Consider the following 26,416-nt stretch of genomic DNA (forward strand, 5'->3'; position numbering starts at 1 on the left):
AGGCAGCAATACCTGCCATGTCCATACATCTATTCCTGTTAAATTTAAATTTTATACAACTTTTCTTACTGTAATATACAGTATCTTTTTTGTCCTGTTGGATTATTTCATTTTTCATGGAGAAAAGTGATCGATAGCTATCCAACAGAGTATTTTTTTTTAAATCCCCTCTCTCCTTCCATTGTATGGCTCAGTTTCAAGATTTAATCGATAGGCAGCCACCACCACTATAACCAGTACCCTTCTAACACAGTTTAGTCACTGACTGTTGATGCTTAAAACACAAAGTTTTGAGGTTGGCTTGCTGTTTACGGAAACCAAGATACTCAGAGGTCGTATCTTTTCAGCACGCTCACCACCGCCTGCCACACAATAACGTCAGTCAGTCCCGATACTATAGTTCAATTAGTTACCTACCATTTGGGTAACAAAAATAACAAACCCAGTTGTGATTTTAAACTTTATAAGAATATTCACCCTGAGAACACAGAGGAAGTGTTTAAAAAAAATTCTGATATGTTTTCTCTTCATATATAGTTTTCTTCTTTTCTCTTCGTCTCCTCTTGGGTACCTGGGTTTGTATCTACTATTTGACCTCACACTTGCTTTGTCAGTTGACCTGTTCATGCCACAGTCAGGTACTGGTGATAGAAAAGCCCAAAAAGGCTTGTAGAAAAGAGGCAAGCAGCAATCCACCAGGTGAGGAAAGACAGGAGTCCCCGGAACAGGAGAGGAGTGAAAATATTCTTTAGGCTTCCCAAAGCCATTGTAATTTGTACTACAGTTACTTTCATCTTTCCATCAGCAGGTGGAGACTCAGAATAAACTGAACTGGGAAGCAGACTGTTTTCTACTGGAGTGTCAGAATTCAATTCCGGGTAGATACCCCAAGAATAATTACCTGTTAAAAAGAAACGAGTAACAGGTTTTTGTAGAAATAAATTCAAGTTCTATTATTTCTATCACTCTATAGATCATCTTATATATATTTTTCACACACACACAAAAAAATTGTAGTTTTTATAACTTAATAAATACTAACTGTATTAATCAGCATGGCTTCCTGATCATACTAGTAAACTATTAGGGTAGGATTCATCTTACCTTTTGACATCTTAACACCTACATGTGACACAGTTGCCTTGGGACCCCTGTCAGTGCTGGGTATGATTCATCCCACCAGATGTAGATGTCTACTCCAGAATGGGATGAATCACAGCCTAACAAAGCCTATCTCTTTCCATTGACATTTTGCAAAAAAAATGCCACAACTGCATGGCAGGCTGTGAAAGACATCCCTCACAAGAAAGAAAGAAAAAAAAAACACCCCACAACCACCCACAGTGACATCAGATCTCCCAATAATGAAATGAACCCCATATCTCACCATTTCCGTTCAAAAAGCCTACTTAAGATTGAAAAGCTGAAAACACATTAACAGATGCTCATAAGGTTAAATCAACAATGCTTTATACAACTCACTTTTAAAATACCTTTTAAAAGACAAATATTTCAACAGAAGTAAACAGCTTAATTGGTTGTATTACACAGTTTCTCAGAAATAAACAAATTAGCAGATAATTGAAAGATGTCAAAAGCAGCAACAGAAGAGAACTGCTTAAAAGCCGCACATGAGTATGTTTTAAATTGCAGGGAACTACAATATATTTCTGTATTGCAAGTACCCATACATTCTAATTCTCTTTAGTAATCTGAAAGTATAAAAGCCCTGTGTAGAACAGAACACATTTTTGTTGATCCAATTTTGCCTACCTAGGGTTTTCAAGAGCAGAGTTGTGTGAAGGAGCATTACCAATGGTGCAACATACTGCAGTGCAATTACACAAAGATAATAGAATACCCGAGCCACCTGGGAAAACAGAAGAGAGTAATTCATGAGTTCTGGCTGATCAAAGCAAACCTTTATGAACATGTCTACAAAAAACAAGCAATTTATTAAAAAAACCAGTAGTTATGTATTAAAGCAGTTTTAAAAGTTTTCTAGCACTTCTTGGCATGTGACATACTGTCTTCAAAAGACCGAATGAAGAAACCCCTATAACGAACTCTAGTTTCAGGACATTTACAAATCTGAGAGGAAGTGCTGAAAGGAAATAACTAAAAGCATCAGTTCTGTTAAAACAAACAGAATCAATTTTGCTTCTGCAAACAGCATGTCATCATTCAAAGATTTCTATTTCAATATACCAGAATCAAAGCTAAATATATGTTTAATTTTTTAAATCTCCAGTGATTTACAAACTCAATCCCGTTTGAAAAATGAAGTAGTAGTCACAGTCCAAAGCCTCATAAAAAGGAAATGAAAGTCTGGTTACTATTGCAGTCCCTTCTCAAAAGCAAAATATTTTTAAGATGTCCATTGTTTAAAAACAATGACAAGATGATTTTTCATTAGTAGTTGATCAATAACAGCATTTAAATGGTCTTTATTTCAGGTATACATTATGGTTCATTGAAATCCACTCATTTATCCCTCCCCCTGCTCCCAATCTGTTCCATCTTTCTCAAGATTGTTACATTACCTATTTTATATAAGCTATTGACCTAAAAGACTAGACCAAATAAAGAAGGAAAAAAGTCATAAAATCAATAGCAAGCAAGAAATGAAATAAAGCTGACTGGATTTTAGAAAAGAACAGAATACAGGGTGGCAAAAAAGATGAAGGCAGACATGACATTTTTGGAAATACCTCTAAAACCTCAAAGGGCTTTGTGATGAGCAAGCATCAAAAAAACTAACATGAGAAGAAGAAGTAGTAAGACACTGACAGAAGAAAAAGCATGAGACAAAAAATATTGTAAGATAATTGATGGAATATGGTAAAAATAACAAATTAAAAAGTAATGATCACTGTAGGATGACAGATAGAAAAGACTTTACTGGCAGAAGTTCCAGAAGAAAATAAAGCAGACATGGCTAGCAAAACAAGACAGGACTTCATGTAGTCGCTAGGGCCGCCTCAAAGAGAAGATACGGAGATACTGCATAAACTGATTTAGGAAACACAGCATAGAGAAGACATTATTGTTTTATAGGTAGGATGAAAGCTCCCAGAACTAAAATTATGCATTCACAGCAATCAGCACAGTTCTGTCCTAACCAGTTGCTGCTACCTGTATTTCCTAACCTGTTTTCTGAAGCGAACTGCTAGCCACTTTGTTTGTAAATAACTACTGCATAGTTCATTTATGACCTTCAGATACTCAGTGAAGCCAAGGACAAGATTACAAGTAATAGTGACAATCCTAAGAGAGGAATCTTTGTCTTATGGCATACTTCAATATTCCTCCTGCAATGCACCCCAACTCAGCAAGATCATCAGGCAGCACTATCATGCAACACTAGAAATGTAAGTCTATTTTGCAGGCAACACAAAACACCATTTTACAACAAGCTTACAAATTTCTACCTCCTCAGTTTGTTGATGGTATGTTTTATTACTTTTCTTTTTAAATAAATAAATAAATAATTTTTTCCTTTGCCACAGTAACAACACGGGCAGACAGTTTTGTAACTAGGCTAGTGCACTTGAGAGTGGTCTGACAGAATTAAACATGTCTCATTTTATCCCAAAATATAATCACTTTATCTTAAATTTTGCCTCAATTTAAAAATCATACTTGGGATTAGGTAACAGTATTTTACCGTTCTATCTAAATTCAACTTTTTTTTTCCCCCATGTTGTAGCTACAGATCACCACTCACCCTCTGCACTCCGCAAGATCTATTCACGCTGAACAGACACACATCATATTTGTAAAGAACAATTCATGAAAGGATCTTTTATAACAACTTCCAAATAACTTTAGACAAGCCATCTGCATAATATGGACGATACATCTCTGCATAATTTGGTTTACAGAATTTCTCTGTAATGGTGCTACTTTTATAGGAGATATACTTTAGGAAGTTTCATTCAGATCTCAGCTCTGGTGCCAAAGAAGACATAACAAACTGGAAAAAAAGCATTTGTACAGACAGACCACTCCAAATATGTAACCTCAGTGACACCATACTTACCATTTTCTGTAAATCAACCATACTTATTCTGCCAGCTTCCTTTTTCATCTGATCCACACTTTTCTGAGCTAAATTCAGATAGGCCTGTAAATGGTGACGCATCATAGCCAACCGTAAAACACACAACAGGATTATAATCCACAACCTCACGGTGTCAAAAGTATCTTCTGACATTCTGTGGATAAAAAAAAAAGGGTAATGCTGTTTTCCAAAGGTCACCTACTGCTACAGAGTTATTTGTTTGTATCATCCGTAAAGAAATCTTGCAGCGTGTTGTCAAAAATACTTAACACACAATCTACAGTTATGAAGTTCATGTGCAAGTAGTATTCACTTTCGCCCTCTGCTTCCCTCTCTACCCCTACTTCTTAGTAGCCCTATTACAGCATTAGATCCAAATTAGTATCCATTTGCCTGTAAACACAAACAGCTCTTAAATGCTTAAATTCTGAGTAATGAAGACAGGACACTAAAAGACAAGCTCACTCAGATAATCACAGGTTCTAGACAGCAAATGTGTACTTCAGTTGCCTTAGATACCCTGTTACAGCACAACCCTCATTTTAAGATAAACTAAGGAACAAAATGGAAGCACAAAATACGTATATGTGCAATGTTCTACGTAATAGTTCAGTGGTCACAGAATCACCTTAGAATATCTTAGGCCTAGAAAGCAATAAAAGTGTCAGCCAATCATATCCATTTCAAGTTTATTTGAATACTACTATTTTGAATTATATAGACTAATAGTGACAATGGCAATCACCCATGCTATTTATACAGTATTTATTTCAGATACCACTCCTCCTGAAAATTCTTTCCCTTTTTACATTTTAAATATTTTAGCTATCAATTCCATATGCACTTCACCTACACACAGATCTTAAGACAAATTGCTTAGGTCAGTTCTCATGCCAATGTATCTTGACCGCCTTCAGTGAAACCACTCCTTTCTTACACCAATATGTAAGATACAAGGTTCCAGAAGTTGGCAGTGAGGCGGTATTCCACCCCTAGGAAGAACAACCCATCACTGCCAAGGAGATGCCAGAAGGTAGCGGCTTTTTGGGAACAACCACCTTACCATTCAACACTCTGCGATTAATTCTCGTTCTTCCAAAATAACAGCAGCTCTTCTGCAACTTCCACAATACCTTTGACAGCAGATGCTATTAAATTTTAAATCTTTCACGTTTCTATGACTTTCACAGGGCACTACTTAGACTTATGGTTTTGTTCTCAATACCCCAGAAAGAATTTTTAAAGGGAATCTTACAAAGGGACGCTCTCTTTGCCCAAAGGTGGGTTCATAATGTAGTCCTTAGTGATTGGTTTTACCCACAGTAGAACCGTAAATAAAGGTGCCAAGAAGTTTATATGTAGCAATGTTCTGAAAGAAGAAAAAAAAGGGGGGGAAGTTATTAAATACAAACAATTACCATACTGTTGAAACTGGTGGTACAGATTCAAAAGGAGAAATCCAAATTTTAAAATAGTTGGAAGAAAGGTAAAGAAGAAAATTATTTCCCTATTTTATAGGTATGACTCACATTTCAACAAATCAGTAATATTACATACTGTGAAATCACACTCTTTGCGGCTGAAAAAAGTGTTCTTGGAATATCTGAAAACTTGATTTATTCCAAGCAATCTAACCAAAGGAGCTACCTGCATTATGCCGCACTATAGTAAAAGACAGTTGTTGAAAATTTCCATACAATGGCATAACACCAAATTGCACTAGCTATTACAGTTTTAACCTAGAGAGTCAGCATCTCAGATGGATAATTATGGGAAATATGCTGCTATACTACTATTTTTTTTGCTTTATTAAAAAAGTACTCAGATTAATTTCCATTATCTATACAGACCAGGGGAAGAAGTTCTGAGAGGTCAGATTTCCCAGTTTAATGAAGATTTCTACTTACGTACCTTGACTAAATGAAACTTGGTACTTACATTCAATTAAAGATACTCAGACAAAAAAAAAAGCCAGCAAAGCTATTTTTAAAAGCATTGTACGAAACTCCAGTTAATGTAGAGGTAGTACCCTTTTGTACAGCAGAATTTAAAAAGAGGAGATAGTTTTCTGGATTTTTTTTTTCTGAAATTAATATCCTTCTTCATTTCTGAACCCCATATCCCAATCATTTTTCATCACTAAATTGAAATGAAAACAGTTGAAAAGTTCAGTGCTGTAGATCTGGTGGTTTTGCTAGTGCAATGCTTCCTCACTAACAGAACCAGCTTGTCTATACTTCCATCTCCAACCAGAGTGTTCTACACTCTAGAAAAAATGAGGTAATCAAAAGTTATTCTGAAGAACACAAGACCTTACTGATTTCAAAATATCAAGCTTCCTAAAACCATGAAAATGTTTGCATGTTTCAGAAGGTGTCATCACACACACACTTAAATCATTGGTTTCAGATGAAGAAATAAGCACTGCTAGTTATTCAGTGTTGCTAGGGAACACGACAGCATCAAGGAACAGTCCAAAGAATTTTAGCAACTTGTGAAAGCATTTTACCTGAGATTCTACTTATTTAAGACATCCTACTGAGTTAATGGACTGGAACGTGCCAAAGGGTGGCAAGAATCCCTTTCTGTTTATTTGAGTACAGGGAGAAAGGTTGAAAGACTCTTGAAGCAGGCTCTGGAAAATGAGGGAATGTTTATGAAAATGGTACAAATTGATTAAGAAGACTCCAAAATATATGCAGGGAAGGATACTGCTGCTAAAGAAAAAAAATCAAATCAGCTATCATTAATCATTTTGAACATACTAGTGAAGTGGTAGTTAATCATTAACGCTTACTTTTTTTTGGGGGGGGGGGTCAGTATTCCCTGTAAGTTAAGTCTCCCATTCTGTAATGGAATGGGAAAAGGAGCTTGTCCCCTCTATTTTTTTTCTTCTGTGGTTTTTTTTCTTGTTTTTTGGGGGGGGTTGTTTTGGTCTGGTTTTCTGGGGTTTGTTCCCCCCCCAAAAAAAAAGTAGACCATGTATTTGACTGCAGAGAAAGGCACTGTTTTCCTGCACCCAAATTAGAGAGCTTTGTATCAGTGACAAATCATCCTCACTTACTACTACTCCCCTTTAGTCACTGTCAAACAACTGCAAACAGTCAATAATGATCTACTCACTCATAAAAAACACATCACTAAGGCCAAATACCAATCTCTTCAGGCCAATTAGACCCTATCACTTGACAATGATTCTTTGTTTATAATTGCATTACCTAATTACACTGATATCTGACCAAGTTTTAATCCATTTAATGTAATTTTTATATTGTTCCAGTTGAATAGTCAAAGTATTGGTAGACTTTTGAAAACAAATTGCTTGGTATTGCACAAAGTTATCAACTAGTTCCAGTACCCTCTAAACATTAAGTTAGAGAAGATTTATTTTTCATAACCTCATTCCAGTGGATATTAATTACCCTTTTAGTTCTTGATTAATAAAATTGTTTCAGAGATTTTATATTTCTGCCTAGGATCTCACGTCCATAGATCAAGGAAGATGTTGGAAAATCAGAGGATACTTAACAGATAAGGCACAAGAAATTTTATAATATTGAGAACCATAAAAATGAAAAACTAAGCAGTTTACCTCATTTAGCTGAAAAGAACAGATTAGGAAGTGATTCAGTCACAGTCTACACATAGAAACTTAACAGCAGATACAACAAGCCAATAGCTTGCAGCTGTATCTGGATGCATTCAACTACGATGAGTGCAAGTGTTACACAGGGTACTTGGTTATAAATTTACCAAGAGTGAAGGACCCACTTTAAACACAGATTAAATTTTAAGCTGGGCATTTTTGGGGGAAAAGAAAAAAAAATGCAGCTTGAACATAAATAATTTTCCTATCAGAAAATACAATGGTTCTCTTAGCAAATTGACCAGACTAAATGATCACAATGGCCTGTGCTGTCATTAACATGTATTAAACATCAAAGGTCAAGATCTATGAAAGGCATTTGGAGTTGCTCCCTCAACCAGAGAATGCTGAAGAGAAATAGTTAAATCTGAAAAAAACATTTTACTACCAAAGTCAAGGACAGCTAAAAATGAAAATATTCCTTTAAACTGGTATTAACTTCTGACCCTCATTAAATATTCTGGGTCATCTTTTCTTTGTAACTTACCCTAGTTTATTAAAGGCATGATGCCCACCTGGAAGTGGGGGTGGAGAAAAAAAAAAATCATGGTTGCACCTCTACATCCTGAAAGTTATCTTAACTTTCAAAAAAAGATATGATGGGGGAAAGGAAGCTGCAAGCAGAAACATTCATGGTGGAGCTCTTGCAGGAGGAAAGGAAAGCTCCTTTAATTGGGACTCTAAATACAAGGCAAAGAATGTAACAGGCTGGCAGAGCACAGGTTGAGCAGACAGAGGCAGGTGACAAGTCTGCTCAAGATACGAAAAGCAGGCAGCAACAGAAGTCTTAGTCACTACCTTCTTACTGGAATAGTTTGCTTTGTTTATTTTCAGACATTAAAGATTTAAGACTGAGTAGCATATACCTATGTGCATATATTTTCTCTTACTGTGTTATTTTTTCTGTTGCTAAATTCAGAGCATCCAGATGCATTTGAGCCAGTCGCAAGCCAGGGAATGTCAAAAAAGCACCAATAAGTGAACACAGAACAGCCAGGAACAATTTGAAGGTTAGTTTAGACACAGGACCCCTAAAAGAAAAGAAAGGAAATAAGCATTTTCTTGGGGAGGAAGTTGGGGGGGTGGGGTATCAGAGACTACTTTCAACTCAACAGTATCTAACACGTAATAAAAAAGCAAACAGTATTCTATAGTTTTACTCTGGAATACTAGCACTATTACAAACCAATCAGGAGCTGAAAGAAAAAAAAACAAGTCACCTATTTATTTCCTAGAAAAACAAAAAACCTAAGCTACTGCCTATAAGATGTTAAGCTTGTTAGTAGAAAAGAACAAAAAAAGAATAATTTTATTTTGTAATTAACAACAAATTATATAACAGAAATAGCTAACAATGAATTTAATGATTATGTTTTTAAGAGAGGAACAGATGCATCACAAGTTTAACTGGTCAAACACGAAATGGATATTTAAGTTATACTACTTACATTCTACCTTTATCCATTAAAAAGCTCTATCAAACTTATTACTGCAGTTTTTCACAGATTTATCTAAAACATACATGTGGCCAATTAACATGTCTCTTTCAAGTGATTAATATAATTTGTTTTAGTGAACTATGGACTATATAAAAAAATTACAGAAAAAAATATCCAGGATCAACTGAATTACGGAATTAACAAACACTGGATTACACACACACAAAAAAAAAAAGTAGTGACACGTAACTAACACAGATTAAAGAGAACAAAAACAAATCTAGTGATCCACATGAGTTTCAGATTCTTTCTTGATCTACGTCATGTGAACTACCAAAAGACACCATCATCAACTCAACTTCTGCTGTAAACAGCCAAAGCACTGCAAAATTTCAAAAATAAGCAAACACTTAACAGGAAAATTAATATAAAGTTAGTAAACTTGCAATAGCTTAGGAAAAGCAGAGTGAAGAAAGGCTAAGAAATACATGGGATTCAGTTAAGGGTTTCCCATGAGTTTATTCATGACACACTAATCTAGTCTGAGGAAACTTCTTTTCCTCAAAAATAAAGATTTCATAGCTTCTGCATGATACTTGAGAACTTCCAAGGAAGAAATTCAAAGCTGCGGTCCCACAGTGACGACATACCCCATAAATGCATTTTAGAGCATGTGTATAAGGAAAGAATTGTAACAGAAATCCATTTTACAATACACAAAGGCCGTCTACGACAGTGACTGTCTATTTATGTAACATCACAAGCTACGGCATGTTCCTTTGACAGCCCATACAAAACTTGGATGTCCTGTAGCAAGCAGATGTTTTTGCACAATAGGAAAACACTATTATAAACAGTCCTGAAAACAGGATTGAATGCCAAAATTTACTCCTCATGCCAACTTTATCACAAGCTCCATCTGTAGCTTTTGCACGCTCATCCTCTTGCATACCACAGGAATGCAAAAAATACCTATCATCTGTTTTAAGCAATCCTTGCAAAGCTGATGGGAATTACCATGAAAAAAACGTTTATAGTTTTGAACCGTATTTTATGGACTACAACCAAAATGTCAGGGTAGAAACTATCTCCAAATTAAGAAGAGAAAACACAAATGCAACTTAAGTTACTTGTGAGTACTGATGAATTATTTTCACTAACCCACCTTTTCACATTATTATAGAGATTATAAGCATGTACGAGAGCAAAACATGCAAGACACATGCTTGCTAAGAAAATCCAAGTGGTTCATTTATAAATGCACACATAAAACAGATAAATGTATTTCCAGAAACTTACTGGGATTCCAAACCCTGCTTTTCAAGAAACTGCATAGCACTTTCTGAGAAATTCGAGAATCCTGCAGAGACACATACATTATATGTATTTTATTACAGTACAAATGCAGAACCCCTTTTCTGAAATAAAATGCCAGGTCATCTTTTAAACAAATCTTCGTATGTCTAGCATAGCTCTTTCATGTGCTAATTGGTATGCCATAATGCAATAAAACTTGATTATTAACATTTCTGATATTTGTACACTTCAAGAACATGAATAAAATTAACATTATTTTTTACAAACGTAAGTATTTCTTTTTTTTTTTTCTTCAGTAAAGAAGCTTCACTTTACTATGAAAGGCAAAATGGGTTAAATGTAAAACTGGAAGGCAAATATAATTAACAAAACAAACAACCTAGGCAAAGATTACACTATTTAAAAGAAAGCAGGGAAAATATACAGGATACCCTTCAGAATTTGCATTCCAAAGCAAAGTGTCTTAGAAGTATATGACATATAGAGTTCATTTTAACACAGATATTCTCAAAAACACCTAAAAGACTGGAAATAAATTTTTCAGGTCATGCAATCACTAGAGCTGTTGCAAACACTAAAGAAAGGAGTTACCTGATTCCAGTCCAAACTCTAGATAGTTTTCTGTCACAATGAGAATTGCCATTGCTTTCACGAAGAAGAAAAAACCAAAGGTGACACAGACTGATCTTTCACCTCCATCTTCTACTTTGAAATAATGGGTAGTCAACGAAAACAGTACCTTACTATACAAGAAAAAGGTCAAGGAAAATTAAGTTTGTAAAATAACTATATTTAAGAATTATAAAGCTGTATTTTGGTCATCTACACTAGGGCTGTTATACGACACAATTTTTTAAGAAAAGTAATGTGTTCAGCCAATTTCAGGTTAAAATTACAGAACACTGTAAAGCACAATAATCACATAATGGGTAGCCAGGAATACACTACTCTGGAGTACAGTTTTGATTAGTCTTACTTATAGTCAATTGCAGCAATATTCACTGTCAACCTAGGAGAATTAAACCATAGTTTAAATGTAAATGATTACATAATCATAAGTTACATCAAACAAAAAACAAGACAATTGCATCTTCGATGCAAAATATCGAGCTAAAAGAAAAATATTCCATCAAACTACATAACTCCAGGTTTAATATATCTTAATTTCAAAATCCAAAATATTACTTTTGAATGCAACAACTGTGATGGCAGGGAAGTGAATAAACACATTTTTAACCACAGAGGAGCTATACGTGTTCCTCCTGGATGCACAACCCTAAGGTATACATACAAACAGCAAGAACAGGATGCTCCAACAAGCACTTCTATCAGTAACGGGATAAAATTTCTCAACTATGAGAATTTCTGCTCACATGGACTGTAGACCTGCCTTACAAGGAACTGTGACAAATGGCATGGGACTGTTGTTTAGATTATTACATGACTGTTTACTAAACAGAAAACATATGAAAAGATGAAACATATTTCTTTACTTTCATATGCACATGTTTGAGATTTCTCAGCTATCAAAGATAGTAAAACAACAGCACGTTTAGCACTATCTAGGAAAGAAAAATCTATCCCATGCTCATCTTGGGGAAAAAAAAAACCAACCTTAAAAAACCCTATATAGTCTGGCATGATATATTAAGTCCTTTCATGTAACCCCAGTGCCACAAATACGAACATCTAAGACATCACCTGCTCTGTTATCAAGCTGCTTTTAAAATGTTTGAGTATTCTCCTTTTTAACACATTTCTAAACATAATTAGCTCCAAAGTTAAACAGTAGATTAGGATAAATTTTTCATTATATACTGTCAACTCAAATGGCAGGCAATATCCAGTCCATATTTAAATAAAGTACTTGGGGATCACTCCAGACATTACCTGCTTTGAAAAACCGAAAAGCAAAAGGAAAAAGAAGATTTTAAGTGTAAACTGCACCCTTTTTTCCCCACTATGCAATAACATATTCATTCATATTTGCACTTTTTTTAATACTGGAAGTATTTTAAGATGTAGATTACATGAAAACATGTTTTAGAGTATCTATTCAGTAAAACATTTGAACAGCCTTCAGTTACTCTCTCAAGAAACTATACGACTATGCAATATCACACTTTATACACATTGCTGTATTTCATGTATATGCGGAGAGGTATTCATATGCACGCAATAAAGCAGCCTAAGCACAGCATCTAATAACTCTAAGCTCACAGTAATCAACTTAAGCTCCCTTCATATTTCACAGAAAGAAGTGATATATCTAATGGAAGACTCACCTCATCCTAAAAAGAGGTACATAATAGGTCATACAGATTGTGTTCTGGAAAACTCTGTATCTCTAATAATACATTATTAAACCAAGTGTCATTTTACAGCTAGGGACATTGATCACAAATTGAAAACACATTAATTTCAAATCTTGAAGTTATACAAAGGACTTCGTAACAGTTTGTGATCAATAGTCCTACCCTATAAACAGATTTACCCCCTAGGTACCTCATGTTTTCAACTATGGATTGTGCCTAAAGGACGTGGAAAATGCAACCAGGAAAAAGAAAGCATACTGACAGTAAATTCCAATTATAGTGCAGATTCAGAACCTAATATATAAATTAATGATTATGCAAACTGTATGTGACTGAAACCCTCTGTTAGTTGAATAATCACCACTGCTACCTATTTTAGGGATGGAGAAAATCGAAGCACTATGGCTCGCTTCATCACTTCCTTTCACTGCTTGACGTACGTTTCAGGACCTACTGAAGAAATAGTTTGGGAGTGTACAGTGCTAAGTTAATAGACTCCCCACCCTCCCCACCCCACCTTTTATCTCTTTTATTTTTGGTCACAAAAGGTGAAATGCCTGTAGAATTTACGGTTTATACTTTTTACAAAATTAATTTTATCTTTTAAATTGCTGCAATTACAGAATTTTTGAGTTATATAATCTACTGGTATTTATGCACATGGTTGAATAGAAAAAGATCCATCTTCTGTTTCTATTAAAATACACAGAACTTTTGGATTCACAACTGCAAACCAAATAAACTCCTCTGTATTATTAGAAAAAATTAGTTTAAGCCTTAGAGGTTATTTTAAGATATTTGATGACTGCCTTTCCCTAGATCAACCTTCAGTCAAGTTAAGAAAAAACTGTCGCTTTCCTTTGCTATGCCATCAATATGTTTTCCAAAAGTAGCCCGTGAAATTTACTAACCTACCAGTAAAATCAGGTTACTTAAACCTTTTCAGGTAACAGACAGCTTCCCAGCTGAGAAATACCTTACTCTTGCTATACCACATTAATTTCCCTAAATACCTTGCCCTTGCAACAAGAAACGATCGCATACAACACTGTTTAAAGGCTTATAGACAAAAAGTTAAGTAATCTGACTTATTCAGTTCTTCTCAATGATGAATTTTAAATAGCTGTGTAAGTACAGTAATTTAAATTAGGCACACGCTACTATTAAGATGGATCATCTCTCAGTGTTGTCCATCTTACTCTATCCTTATGCACACTCTTCCTCCCACCAATAAAGCATTTTGTTATTTTACAAAACCAATCCTTTGCAAGTAAGCTGGCTGCAACTGCTACATTTAAAATCGTGATCAATAATTCAGTTTGCTAATTTTGAATATTTGTTCTGACAGAAGCCACCTTTCCAAATTTCAAAATAATAGAAATCATCAATCTGTCAATAGTTACTATCTGCAACAAACTGTAAATAAAGAGTAATTAAAAAAATAGTAATTCAAACATTGTGGCCTACACCACAATGTTTTTGAAAACATTAACATTACTTTTTGCAAGAAACATTGCAAAACTCATTTTTAAGCCAAAATACACAATCAGCAGGTCGTGACCAATAATCTGTCTTGAAAAAAAACCTCAACATCTTTGTTTTGCAAGATCTTTTGTTACTCCTCTTCAAGTACTGGAAACTGTTCAGTGAGCGCTGGCTACCAGCATGAAAAGTGATCAACCACCACAGTATCCTGCAGCCTTTCAAAAATATTAAACACTGAGCAGGTGGTATGGCAGGTCTTCTAAATGCTGCCTCCAAGAAACATCTTTGAGTTTTCATGAAACTATCTAGCCATTTAAAGATTTATTTTTCTGTTCTGCTAAAAATAAGAGAGTTCCCTGTCCTGGAACTATTTACCCACACTACCAACTGCAAGGCTGGTATTGTTCACACTGCAGTCCAGCAGAACGAGGGAGACACGCAGACATTCCTGCCCTAGCCTTACAGTGGGTAAGCTTAGACTGAGCTGCCACTTGAGCATCTACCCAAGTCTGGCAGGGGAATCTGGCATCTTTCACTGAGGTACCTGCTAATGCAGCTGCACAAACATTTCAGCACATGAAAGTGTGGCCAGCAGGTCGAGGGAGGGGATTCTGCCCCCCTACTCTGCTCTGCTGAGACCCCACCTCGAGTACTGCCTCCAGCTCTGGAGCCCTCAGCATAAGAAAGACACAGACCTGTTGGAGCAGGTCCAGAGGAGGGCCACAAAAATGATGAGGGGGATGGAGCACCTCTCCTATGAAGAAAGACTGAGAGAGTTGGGGTTGTTCAGCCTGGAGAAGAGAAGGCTTTGGGGAGACCTTCTTGCAGCCTGTCAGTACTTAAAGGGGGCTTCTAAAAAAGATGGCGGCAAACTTTTTCACAGGGCCTGTTGCAACAAGACAAGGGGGAATGGCTTTAAACTAAAGGGGGGTAGATTGAGACTAGATATAAGGAAGAAATGTTTTACGCTGAGGGTGGTGAAACCCTGGCACAGGTTGCCCACAGGGGTGGTGGATGCCCCATCCCTGGAAACATTCCAGGTCAGGCTGGATGGGGCTCTGAGCAACCTGACCCAGTTGAAGATGTCCCTGCCCATGGCACGGGGGTTGGACTAGATGACCTTCAGAGGTCCCTTCCAACCCAAACCACTCTATGATTCTATGAAATACGTTTAAAGCTAGCTTAGTTGTGCCTAGCACAACTACCATCAATGTAATTCCAACATACTCTAACACTGGAACTCAAATACTAAATTTATGTACTACTTCTTTTAGACTAAACTTCTGTTAGAACACAGATGTATATAGACTAGATTAGTTTCTGGAATTTTTCTGAATATCTTCACTATGAACATTAAAAAAATGCTAATAGTGGTTTACTGCACTGAATCAAAATATCCATTTCTGGAAGACACAGCTGACAAATTTCAGTCATCACTTCCAACTTCTCTAAGCTTTTTTTGGTCATTCTGTCAGCCAAATCCTTAGTACAACCTATCACCTCTTAACACACAGCCATGAAACAGAAGAAACACCTGTCACCAGAACACAAAATTGTTCTAGAATTCTTGACCTATTACGTTGACTGCTTTCAATTGAAAATAGGGAGGCAACCACATTTTTCTAACACTTAAATTATGATGAATCATTTCTGGTCTTGACATACTGAATTAATAAATAGTTGTGTAAGTTTTACAGTATTCTCAGCATCCCAGAGGCCTGATGTCACAACACATGAATGAACCAGTTTTCTTCTGAAATCTCTTTTCACCTGCCCAGGTTCCAGTGATCACAAAGATTTATCAATACCTCTGCGTATCACTCTTTGCACCACCCTCCTTCACCTAAAAAGCTGCAATGCCTGGAATAAGTTATATTAACATATTTATGGAGATGTTAACGCTAATATAAAGTTTAGAATGTGCTTCCTGCAATGCAGTCTTCTGCATTGCCACTAACTCCTCAGACTGCACAGGATCACACTACTTCATCCCATCAGTCCAGGAACCATACACGTAATTAAGCAAAACCTTATTCAATATTAGGAAGCAGTGACTTCATAAGGATTTCTACAAAATTGCCTACTCTGTGCAGAAACCTCCAATAAAAACAAGGTCTATTTAATGCCGCAGGAAAAAAAAAAGTAAATAAAAGTTGCACAAAGTGGCAGAAAACTAGTTCTGACCATTTGTTTCCTTGGTATAATTAATAAATGACTGTTCAACTACCTAGTACTGGATGAGTAATTATACTTACACAAGTTTACACTTGTATAGAGGTTTCTTATTTCCCAGAATTTATCAGGCCATTCTTCTCTAGGCTTTCCCAAATTTGCATACGTTTTTGTAAGTGCGACATGAATTTTAAACTTCAAATTCTCTAACCTTTCTTTCACGCCAAACTGATAGAAGTCCTTAATAATTTTCTCTCTAAAGTATACTGCCTATTACCAAAAACTCAAAACAATATTGGTCCCTTAGACAATACGTGCCTAGTTACAAAAATGCTAAAGCATGCAATTAACTGTTCACGGCTTGTTAAATAAAAATTAGCTTTTAGCACAGGATCTTTTGCTTTTAACACTATTCTAGCTGATCTTACTTCCCTTTCAGTCAGGAAGGAAGGCTAGTGAGAAAATACAGCTAATGTGCTTCTAACATGTAGGGAATACTAGATCCGTTTCAATCTCCTTCAGGTCCAAATGTGCAATTAGATCTCAAGTGCTTCAGCCAGATAAGGGTAAAACTGGAAATGCTGGTTTAGGCTCAATTCATATAAAATAGCAGGTGAGAAAGAAACAATCAAAAAAAAGACCCTAATAGTTACTTGTGTGTTCACACTACTGAGACAGAAAGCTTGCACTGCCAGGCAACTTAATCTTTCTTAATTTCTGCATTTGGTTTTGCCTTGAATTGATGACCAAATGAAAGCACTGATTAGGACCGTATTCAAATATCACTGTAAGAATGAATTATTGCAGTGGATTTTCCTACAATATATAATTCACAACTCTGTTTCACCTAGAGTTGCAATCACTGTAGCATTAAGTTGGCTACACCCGAGATTTGAAAGATGAAGTAAATGGGGCATTGCCACCAATAAATTTAAGAGCCCACTGTGGCTTTAGTATTTGAAGCTTGTTTTTCCATTAGTTCTATTAACCTCCCCCTCATCCTCAAAATGGGAGTCAAAGGTGTTGGCTTTCATTTCTGATTTCTTAAGCAGTAGCTGCTTCTCTCTCCTTCCCTCTGCCAAGATTAAACTAGAATTCCTGACACCCAAACAAATAAAACAAAGGCTGTGCAATAACAACTATATGTTAGCTATAATATAGCTATGATATCATTATAAGGTGCACAAAAGCCAGACACTAACTTTCCTGTCACTACCTAGTAGACTAGAAAAACACCTTTTGGACTGTGGATCTGCCTACTGACAAGTGGAAGGAGAAATACCTGGTCTGGAAGCAAGCCATGGACAGTCCTTTTCTTCATAGTGTGAGACGATTCCCTTTTCTAGCAAGCTCTTACTCGTTACAAGGAAAATTCTGGATATCATTTATACTTCAGGCTACTTAGAAAAAGAATTCCTGCCCTTATCGTAAAGGCAGCACACATTTTAATAATTATCAAGTACAGACAAGCATTAAGCATATCCAGAACTGTTAGCCAAATATAACCAAACATTGGAGTTCAAGGGTTTTACGTAACTCCACTGGCTATTGCTAACACCAAAAAAGAAAACCTAAAAAAACCCACAACACAGTAAGAATCTGTATTGAAGAACAGGCATTTATACAGAGGAATCAATTTTGAATATTCAAGTGCTATATCGACCCTAACTGAGCACTTTATCTGGTTGTCAGCTGTTGAGGGAGCAGAGGAGTTGCAGAAATTCATTTTCTAACTCACCTTTCCATAACCTGCACTCTTGCAGGCCCTTATTCAATTCCACTGCTTTATCACCTATCACGTCTTTAAAAGGCAACTTTCCTCCCTAAAGTGTACATCTGGATTGGTACGTGGAAAGCAGTTAATTACCGTGCAAGCATCCATGTCTGATATTGCCTTCTCCAGTAAAAACATACATAACAGCCACTTCTTTTTATGGTTTGATATTGCCTGTTTCCTAAATACTCCGCTTTTGTTTCCCTCAGTTTCAGAGGGGTGTTCAGCTTTTCACAGAGCTTTGAAAACGTACCACCTCGACTCTTACAACTGTCTACACATTTTATTTTCTGTAAACTTTGTAGAAGTGTCTTGAATGTATTTTAAAATCATGAATTCATGCATGTATCTTTGCAATAGATTAGTATACACATTACTGTAGTATTTTGTTCAGGAAGTATCAGATTAAACATACTGAAAACAAAGTGTGCACTTTGTAAACTGCACACTTCTCCAAAAGTTGTAACTACTTTCTGTACAGAAGTCTATTTCTGATTGCCGAACTGGGCAAAACCAAATTAGTTCAGAACCACTACATACTACAGATGAGCAATAACTGTATGTTCACATAGATGCATTTTTTCCATAAATGGTTTGGTACTAATGTCAACAAGCTATTGATATCAGCATGTACAGCATATACATTACCCAACAACGGCACCAGCTTACACAATCCTTTTTCCAAATGCCAGATATTTGTGTATCCTGCCAATCAACAATACCGAGCTTTACATGAATTGCAGAATGATGTAAACTATTTGGAACAGATACAGTGATTTAAGAAAACAGAAAAGGATACACTGCAAAAGCCAAGACAAGCAGACACCACACTACGCTGATATTCATTTCTTGTGAGGGCTTCACAATACTGTAATAGGCTTCCGTCACCACGTACACAACTGTAGCCGCAACAGTGAAATCCACCAACCACTGATATTCCGGAAAATAATGCAATGCTGAAAAACACAAGTTTGCAAATGTTAAAGGTGTGGTATTTTAAGGCAGTTACTGACATATAGAATGGAGTGACAATTAAAAAATGTTTTCAATTAACTGAGGTCTAGGTAGACACAGATCATCCAAGTGAAGAGCAACAAGAGCAAAAAAGCCACATTTTTTCCACTCAACAACCTGAACTTCACTCTTCACTTCCGTTATTCGATACTTGATTACTACTCAAATTTATAAGGCTACAAGATTTTACTATTTTCTCATCTCAGCTTTTATACATTAACATCCTAAATTCAAAAAGCACATTCAGAGCTTTTTAAATTCAGCACAATTTAGATCTCAACATCATGACAGAAAATGGTTCTCCAGTTGAGGCTGGCTGCAATTCCAGGTTAAGAGTTTTTTTGACTCTCTGTTAAAGATTAAAAGTTCATTGGCAATCATTTAAAACACTACATATAACCACTTCCTCTTTTTCTTTAAAAAACTAACATTTAAGATACTAATGGTTTGTTCTTCCAGATTTTGTTAGTATCTCCTGTACAGCAATAAATCATTATGTAAATTCCACTATAAAAATTCCGAGGATCATACCGTGTTGCATGCAGGTTGGGTGATTTACAAAGAGAGAGCTCCCATAGGTGCTGGGAAGTGGAAGGAACAATTTGTGACAATGAAGTGCAGCCAGTCCCTCCCAAACACCTTCCCTACATCTACACGGTTAAAAAGTCACAAAACATTACTGAGCATTTGTCTGTTGACTACAAGCTACCTGATGCCAAACACGAAATTGGCCAAACTCAGGTATTTCCGAGTCCTATACTTATTTTGAAATAACTACCTGGGTAGATTTAACAAGTTTGTATACGTAACTTTTTAAAGACAGTTAAATCCTACACTGTATCAGTATCTATAAATACTCAGGGAGATAGTTAAATGCTATAATTTCAAGCAAATAACACTAACTGAAACTTGTGAATGCTTTGTTTATTTGTCAGCTTCAAAAAAATGCATTTCTGTTAAAGGTATTTTCTACACTGCCCCCGATAATTTAAGCTGAGAAATCTCCTGCATAGGACTATGCTTCCCTTCTTTCTATATTTATGCGTAGGAACACATGCATATAAAAACGTAGATAGGAAGAAAACATGTATCACATACACATACATATCCACCTTTGAGTCTTCTGTAACAGAATGACTGGTTACGATTAAGGAATCAAAAATTACCATTTAAAAAAATGGCAACTTCCAAAACACTTAATGCTGCTTATTTCTGATATAAAAATGTAGATAGGAAGAAAACACGTATCACGTATCACATATACATACATATCCACCTATGAGTCTTCTGTAACAGAATGACTGGTTACGATTAAGGAATCAAAAATTACCATTTAAAAAAATGGCAACTTCCAAAACACTTAATGCTGCTTATTTCTGTACTGTCACTTTCAGTTTCTAAGCATGTTTCAGATGTGTGATTGAAAAGTTTAGGTTTTCAGACTTAAAAAGTCTACAGCATTTAGATGAGCAGAAAGTGTATGTTTCGACATCTGCCAACTGTCATTTTCTTGTACAAAGCTATGATGTCTATTTCAAATAGCCTATGATGTGATCCTTTCGGTGTTATCTCATATTGCTATGGATGCCTGATACAACAATAGATGTGCTTTATGCTGGATTTCACCTACTCATCCTTTTCTATAATGCTGCTATTAAGATGTCACCCATGGAACAACAAAGGAGACTTGGCCGTAATTCTTGCCTTTTCATTTAACTTTATTATCAGTTGTACTTCTATTCATTCATTGTCTATAAAAAAAGATATACCAGCATTCATTGCAAATAAACACTTGATAGAAAGAATCAGGATATATTTGAAATAATATATTATCGTCTGCATCTACTTCTTACCAATAGTGTCTCTTTCAGTCACAGATTTTGTTTCCAGATGAAGATCAATGTCTTTTGGAATGGTTAGGGGTTTGTTTTCAATATGACCATTATATTTTCTGTAAAAATAAATAAATAAATAGATAATAGACACATGGATATGACAAAATAGACTTTTTCAATATATAATAGCATTTCAAATTTAAGGAAAGTGCAGACCACTTTTTTGCCAAATGCAAACATTTTTATCTGGCTAGCTAAAAGCATTAATTCAAGTTCAAATCTTGAGAAACAACCAGGTACGTCAATGATTCCTAGCTTTATCTTGCAAGTCTCTGACATACTGCTGTGGTATGGGTTTAAATGGCTTCTATATGCTGCATCCTGAGCATGTATTAGGGCAAGATCCGGTGGCCAGTATTTACTTCAACCCACTGATTCTCTCTGTTCAGGGAGCTACAGTGTGTTCTAGTAAGTTCCCACAGTCTCAAAAGGTTAGTGATACAAGTACAGCTACAGAGCAGAATATATCCACCCTGCCATACAGATACCCTGAAGAAAATCAAAGCTAAACTGAGACTTTTCAATTGAGGTCTAGACCAGGATGCTGAAAGACGAAAGTCTTTGGATTGAAAGTAAGCAAAAAAAGACAGACAGACTTGGCAGTGTTAATTTATTGAACGTTCACTCGAAGTAACAACAAGCAGTAATCTATCTCGGAAGACAGACGGTAAGGAAAAAAAGTAAAAAACAAATTCCCCCAAAAAGCATTAGGCCTTTTTGTCACAACAGCGTGCTTAGCAAGTACGTTACACGAGCTGGACTAACCTAGATCCTTGAAAGATCCATCCTACTAACCATCAAGCAAAGACAATTTTAAGATAGTTTTCTGATCTAAAAGGGTATGTGTAGAAATACTACAGACTTGTTTCAATTCATACCCTGCTTACGAAAACAAGAAAAGAAAAAAAAAATTTATCGCAGTATTACTAGCAATCCTAGAGATCCAGTACATCTTGAAAAGAAATAATCCATCGTGCTCTCTTTGGGGAGACAGACAAGGCTAAGTACATGGCGATACAGCACCAGGTTCAAAGCTGTGTTCCAGGTTTTAGCCGTTGCTGCAGAGCATGAAAGGGTACAGGGGGGCTTCATAAAGAGTAACACGCAGATTCATTTGCTGCTATCATACAGGGGGCTACTTGCTTATACAAATGGAAGGAATGAGGCAACCAAAGGTTGATCCTCACACTGCTAAACTCTTCCTGGCTTCCAGCATTAAGCAACTTGGGGATAATCTCAGCCAGGGATCGCATCTTCTGAAACCATTTTTCAAAACTTACATGAATTTGCCTAATCCCTTTCTGAACCAGTCTGAAATTTGTTGAGCTGCGTAGTGTCTTGTGGCACCAAGTTCCACAACGTATGTCCCAAATTGAGAAGTCCTTAAATCCACTCTAACGTCGTTTGTTGCCTCCTTGTACAACATAGTAGTAAGTTTACTACCCCCTATCCATCCTCTGTGCACACTGGATACATACCTGCTGCAAAACCCTCCCGCAGCCGGTTCCCAGACTAGTAAGCCTTCCACCTCTCCTCCTTGTGTGGAAGCCTTTCTTCTAGCCACCATTACTCCCCTTTTCCAGTTCTACTGAAATCTTCTTTGAATCATCTTTGAAATACGGTATGAACAAAAGTGCGTCTTATATGTATAACATGAAGTTAGCCTATGTTTTCCAAATTGTTGCTTAGATCTAACACGTCTTTAAGGAACTCATTTTTCACAGCAGAGATATGTGTAAAGACCATAAAAGATGACTTATTTAGACTAAAAGCCTCATTTTCATCTGGAACTCTGAAACTATGCCAACATCATGGTCTTCACTTTCCTGAAAATAAGCCACACTACTAGACTTTAAATTTAGGAAAACAAGATCCTCTTAAAAGAACCTGAACAAAGTCAAGTTACATGAAATTGGGCTGAGAGACTACCATTACTAACTAGGGTAAAACTTACCTCATCACTATTAAAAAAAGTCATTAAAGCAGATCAGAAAATGTTTTGTTAGGTTAAAAAAAAAAAAAATCAAAACCAAAACTTAAAACCCCTAAATGGCTAGAAGGAAACAGTAAACTCTGCCAGATTTTAGAATAGTACCTCTGAAACTAGAAAAGGAGTGCTGGATTTTCTATAGAAAGACAAGTTAGTGGGACATAAGCATTAAAAAGAAATTAAATCAATCATGAACTTATTTTTAAGGAATTATGTCCTCTCAGCTAACCTGTGAGATGAGTATACAAGCAGAAAGCGTTAATAAATAGTATTTTTTTCAGGTGATATTAATTCTTAATATCATCCGAAGCGCAAGAATTTTAATGGACGAACTGAAAACTCAGCATAGCAATCTAAAGCATTACTGAAAAAATTCAGGTGCTCAAGTCTAAACAAGAGGTTCCAAACACTGCCCAGACACTGGGCTTCCCAGCAAGCTTCTGTGTGCTTCCCTGCCCCCAGTTGTACTCTTGATGTTTTCCTACTGCACACACCCAGGAGTACCATCATCTTGAGTAAGATGAGCGTTTTGATAACTGAAGCCATTTCAGCTCAACAAAATTTGGTGTTCCTGCACTTTAATTACCCCAGGGGACCCATAATCCAAGAGACACAGAACATACCCAGGATCATTGACAGCTTTAATTCAAAGTAATTCATAGTAGCTATGGACCTTTTCATTAGCCTAACAATTTAACGTAACACAAACTATTCTGAAATAGAAAATCTGCCTAATATTCATGCACTATTATAACCTATAGCATAATACACTAAAGTGTAATATGCATTGAATAAAATGGACTACAAATTCACACTACAGCTATTTCTAAGGCTCACTTTCAAGCAAGTTCCTTGGATCTCCTTCTGCCATTTCTCTTTTAATTAGTTCAAATTGGAAAAGTATTTAAGTAAGGAGCAGGTACTACTACATTTTGCAAGACTATGGGCTTGACAAAGCAAAGTCTTTATCTTGAAAAGTCCTGGGGAAAAATCAAATAGATGCGTCCTTATTTCTCCTACACCATCTGTTTCACATCTCCCTGGCTCAAAGGAGCACTGCATTCCGTTTTGTCCAACCTAGAACGGTACCTCCAAACCAACTCAACAGGAACAATTCCTACTTAAACTACGGTTCTCCTCCAACAACAGCCACTTCTTTAGAGGACACAGAGGTGTATTTATTGACTAAAAAGTGAATGTATTATTCATTCTGTTGTTACAACAGCAAAGCAAAGAAAGCATCACTTAAGCCTCCACACTACCATCCTGGTTTCTTTTGAAGTTTCATATCCCCCTGTGATTAACATTTACCCTAGTACAAACAACTACCTACAACTATTACAATTTACATGTTAATATAGTAAGATAATTATATCAATCATAATAACTAAATCACACCAACAAAATTTGACTGCACAGACATGAAAACATAGCATCACTTTTGAAACATTAAATGTAGAAGTTTACCAACTGAAAAAGGACTTAATGCATATATAGGAGACTTGTGATACAGGTTCCTACTAAATTTCACAGTTAATTTTCCAAAGATTACAAAATTTAAGCTTATATGTCAGTACACATTAACATGCCATGCTTCCACTCAGCTGAGAGCATGTAATTGCTCTGGTGAAAGTGAGAACACACATGTTTTGGATGGCAAAACACTGGCAAGACTGAAGAAAGGCAGTAAGAGCAATGTACAATTATTATTTGGCAATGCAATTGTGTTTTTCTGTTTAAGCCTCCTATGGGTGGACTTAAAGCTATAGTTACGCATTTAAAGTTAATTTTATATATGAATAAATATTACTGGTTAAATGGACAGTTATAAATTGTAATGCTATTCACAATTATTTTGCCTCAATTTGTTACAGAAAACTGTTAGATAAAATTAGTTTCTGAATTTGAAACAATATTGCAACAAACATGTAAAATTAAAATTATTTAATATTAAAGGAACAACTTAATTCTTTACCCCAAAGTGTGGCAAATAAGGTTGCTAACCATGTAGCTTAAGAACTACGAAACAGAAAAAAAAAATCATATTACAATGAACAGAGCATATGTGCAGTTTGTGGATTATAAGAAAATTCATTCTAGAATAAAAGAAAAAGGACTAAAGGAAAGCTCCTACATGACCAAAAAGAAAGCCAGAAGGGTTGGTTTGTTTTAAACATAACCAATTCAGAAATCTTGCATCAACGTAGCAGCTCCACCACCTCAAGATGTCTTGGTTCTTGCCGCAGTTGTACTTCTGGAAGGCTGTTCCAGAACTTCATGCCTGAACATCAGAAATCTGTTTCTGCCTTAAGCTGATAGACAGCTATCCCATCCCTCTGTCATCTTTTTGCTAGGTTAAACAAGCCAAGCTCTTTTAGCGTCCTCTTGTAAGACAGACTTTCTGTTTCCTGGATGATCCTAGCAGCCCTCTGTTCACCTGTTCACATACAAATTCATTTTTCTTGAACATGAGTGATCAGAACTGTACACAGTAATCCAGATAAAGTTCTACATTGGTGCCTCGTCCAGGAGGATTAATCTCCCTATCTCTTCTACTAGAAATACCTCACCTAATACATCCTAGGAGCACATTTACCTTCCTCACAGCTGTCTAAGAGTGGTGGTTCATAGTAATCCTATGCTGAACTAATATACGCAGATCTTTCTTCTCTTGCTTCAACATGAAGAGCTTCAATCCTATAGAAGATCTGCTTTCCTCAGTTTTCATCCAAATTAATATATTCACTAAAAAACTTCCTTGCCACCAAATTAGCAATTTCTGTCCTGGTTTCAGCAGGGATAGAGTTAATTTCCTTCCTAGTAGCTGGTACAGTGCTATGTTTTGGATTTAGGATGGGAACAAAATTGATAAGGCACCGATGTTTTCAATCCTATAGAAGATCTGCTTTCCTCAGTTTTCATCCAAATTAATATATTCACTAAAAAACTTCCTTGCCACCAAATTAGCAATTTCACAGACCAGTTTTGTGAGGTGGAAATCATCCAGTCCTGCACAATTTGGGCATATTCAACTCTCTGTTAAACCGAAAGAACACAGTTCAGTACGGAGCTGTGACAATTAATGCAAGCAAGGCAGTCATATGCAACTAGCAGTTTTTAACTCACACAAAACTAAAAGTTTGCTGGCAAAGTTATTATATGGATCATGCTGGGGAAAAAAAAAAAAGAAAAAAATCTTAAAACAAGTATTTACCTATCTTTTTTGGTCTTCCCTCTTTGTTTCCCTGCAAGAATCCGTAGTTCTTCTTCAGTAGGATGCTGATACCACCGTAAACTAAAGAAAAA

The 26,416-nt window shown here is 36.1% G+C and overlaps 1 protein-coding gene across 1 annotated transcript in view; it reads right to left on the reverse strand.

The window, feature by feature from the left end:
- Positions 1–171: 171 nt before the first annotated feature.
- TMEM161B (transmembrane protein 161B) overlaps positions 172–26,416 on the reverse strand; it is a 32,799-nt gene continuing 6,554 nt past the window's right edge. The window contains exons 2-11 of the mRNA XM_009330294.1: positions 26,325–26,405; positions 21,079–21,176; positions 19,011–19,167; positions 11,057–11,208; positions 10,448–10,508; positions 8,600–8,740; positions 5,319–5,432; positions 4,043–4,217; positions 1,774–1,870; positions 172–901 (exon numbers count right to left, since the gene is read on the reverse strand). Coding sequence (XP_009328569.1) covers positions 624–901; positions 1,774–1,870; positions 4,043–4,217; positions 5,319–5,432; positions 8,600–8,740; positions 10,448–10,508; positions 11,057–11,208; positions 19,011–19,167; positions 21,079–21,176; positions 26,325–26,405 — 1,354 coding nt within the window. The 3' untranslated portion in view covers positions 172–623. The remainder of the gene's footprint in view (positions 902–1,773; positions 1,871–4,042; positions 4,218–5,318; positions 5,433–8,599; positions 8,741–10,447; positions 10,509–11,056; positions 11,209–19,010; positions 19,168–21,078; positions 21,177–26,324; positions 26,406–26,416) is intronic.

This window comes from Pygoscelis adeliae, unplaced genomic scaffold (assembly GCF_000699105.1).
Source record: "Pygoscelis adeliae isolate BGI_AS28 unplaced genomic scaffold, ASM69910v1 Scaffold178, whole genome shotgun sequence".
NCBI classification, from domain to species: Eukaryota; Metazoa; Chordata; class Aves; order Sphenisciformes; family Spheniscidae; genus Pygoscelis; species Pygoscelis adeliae.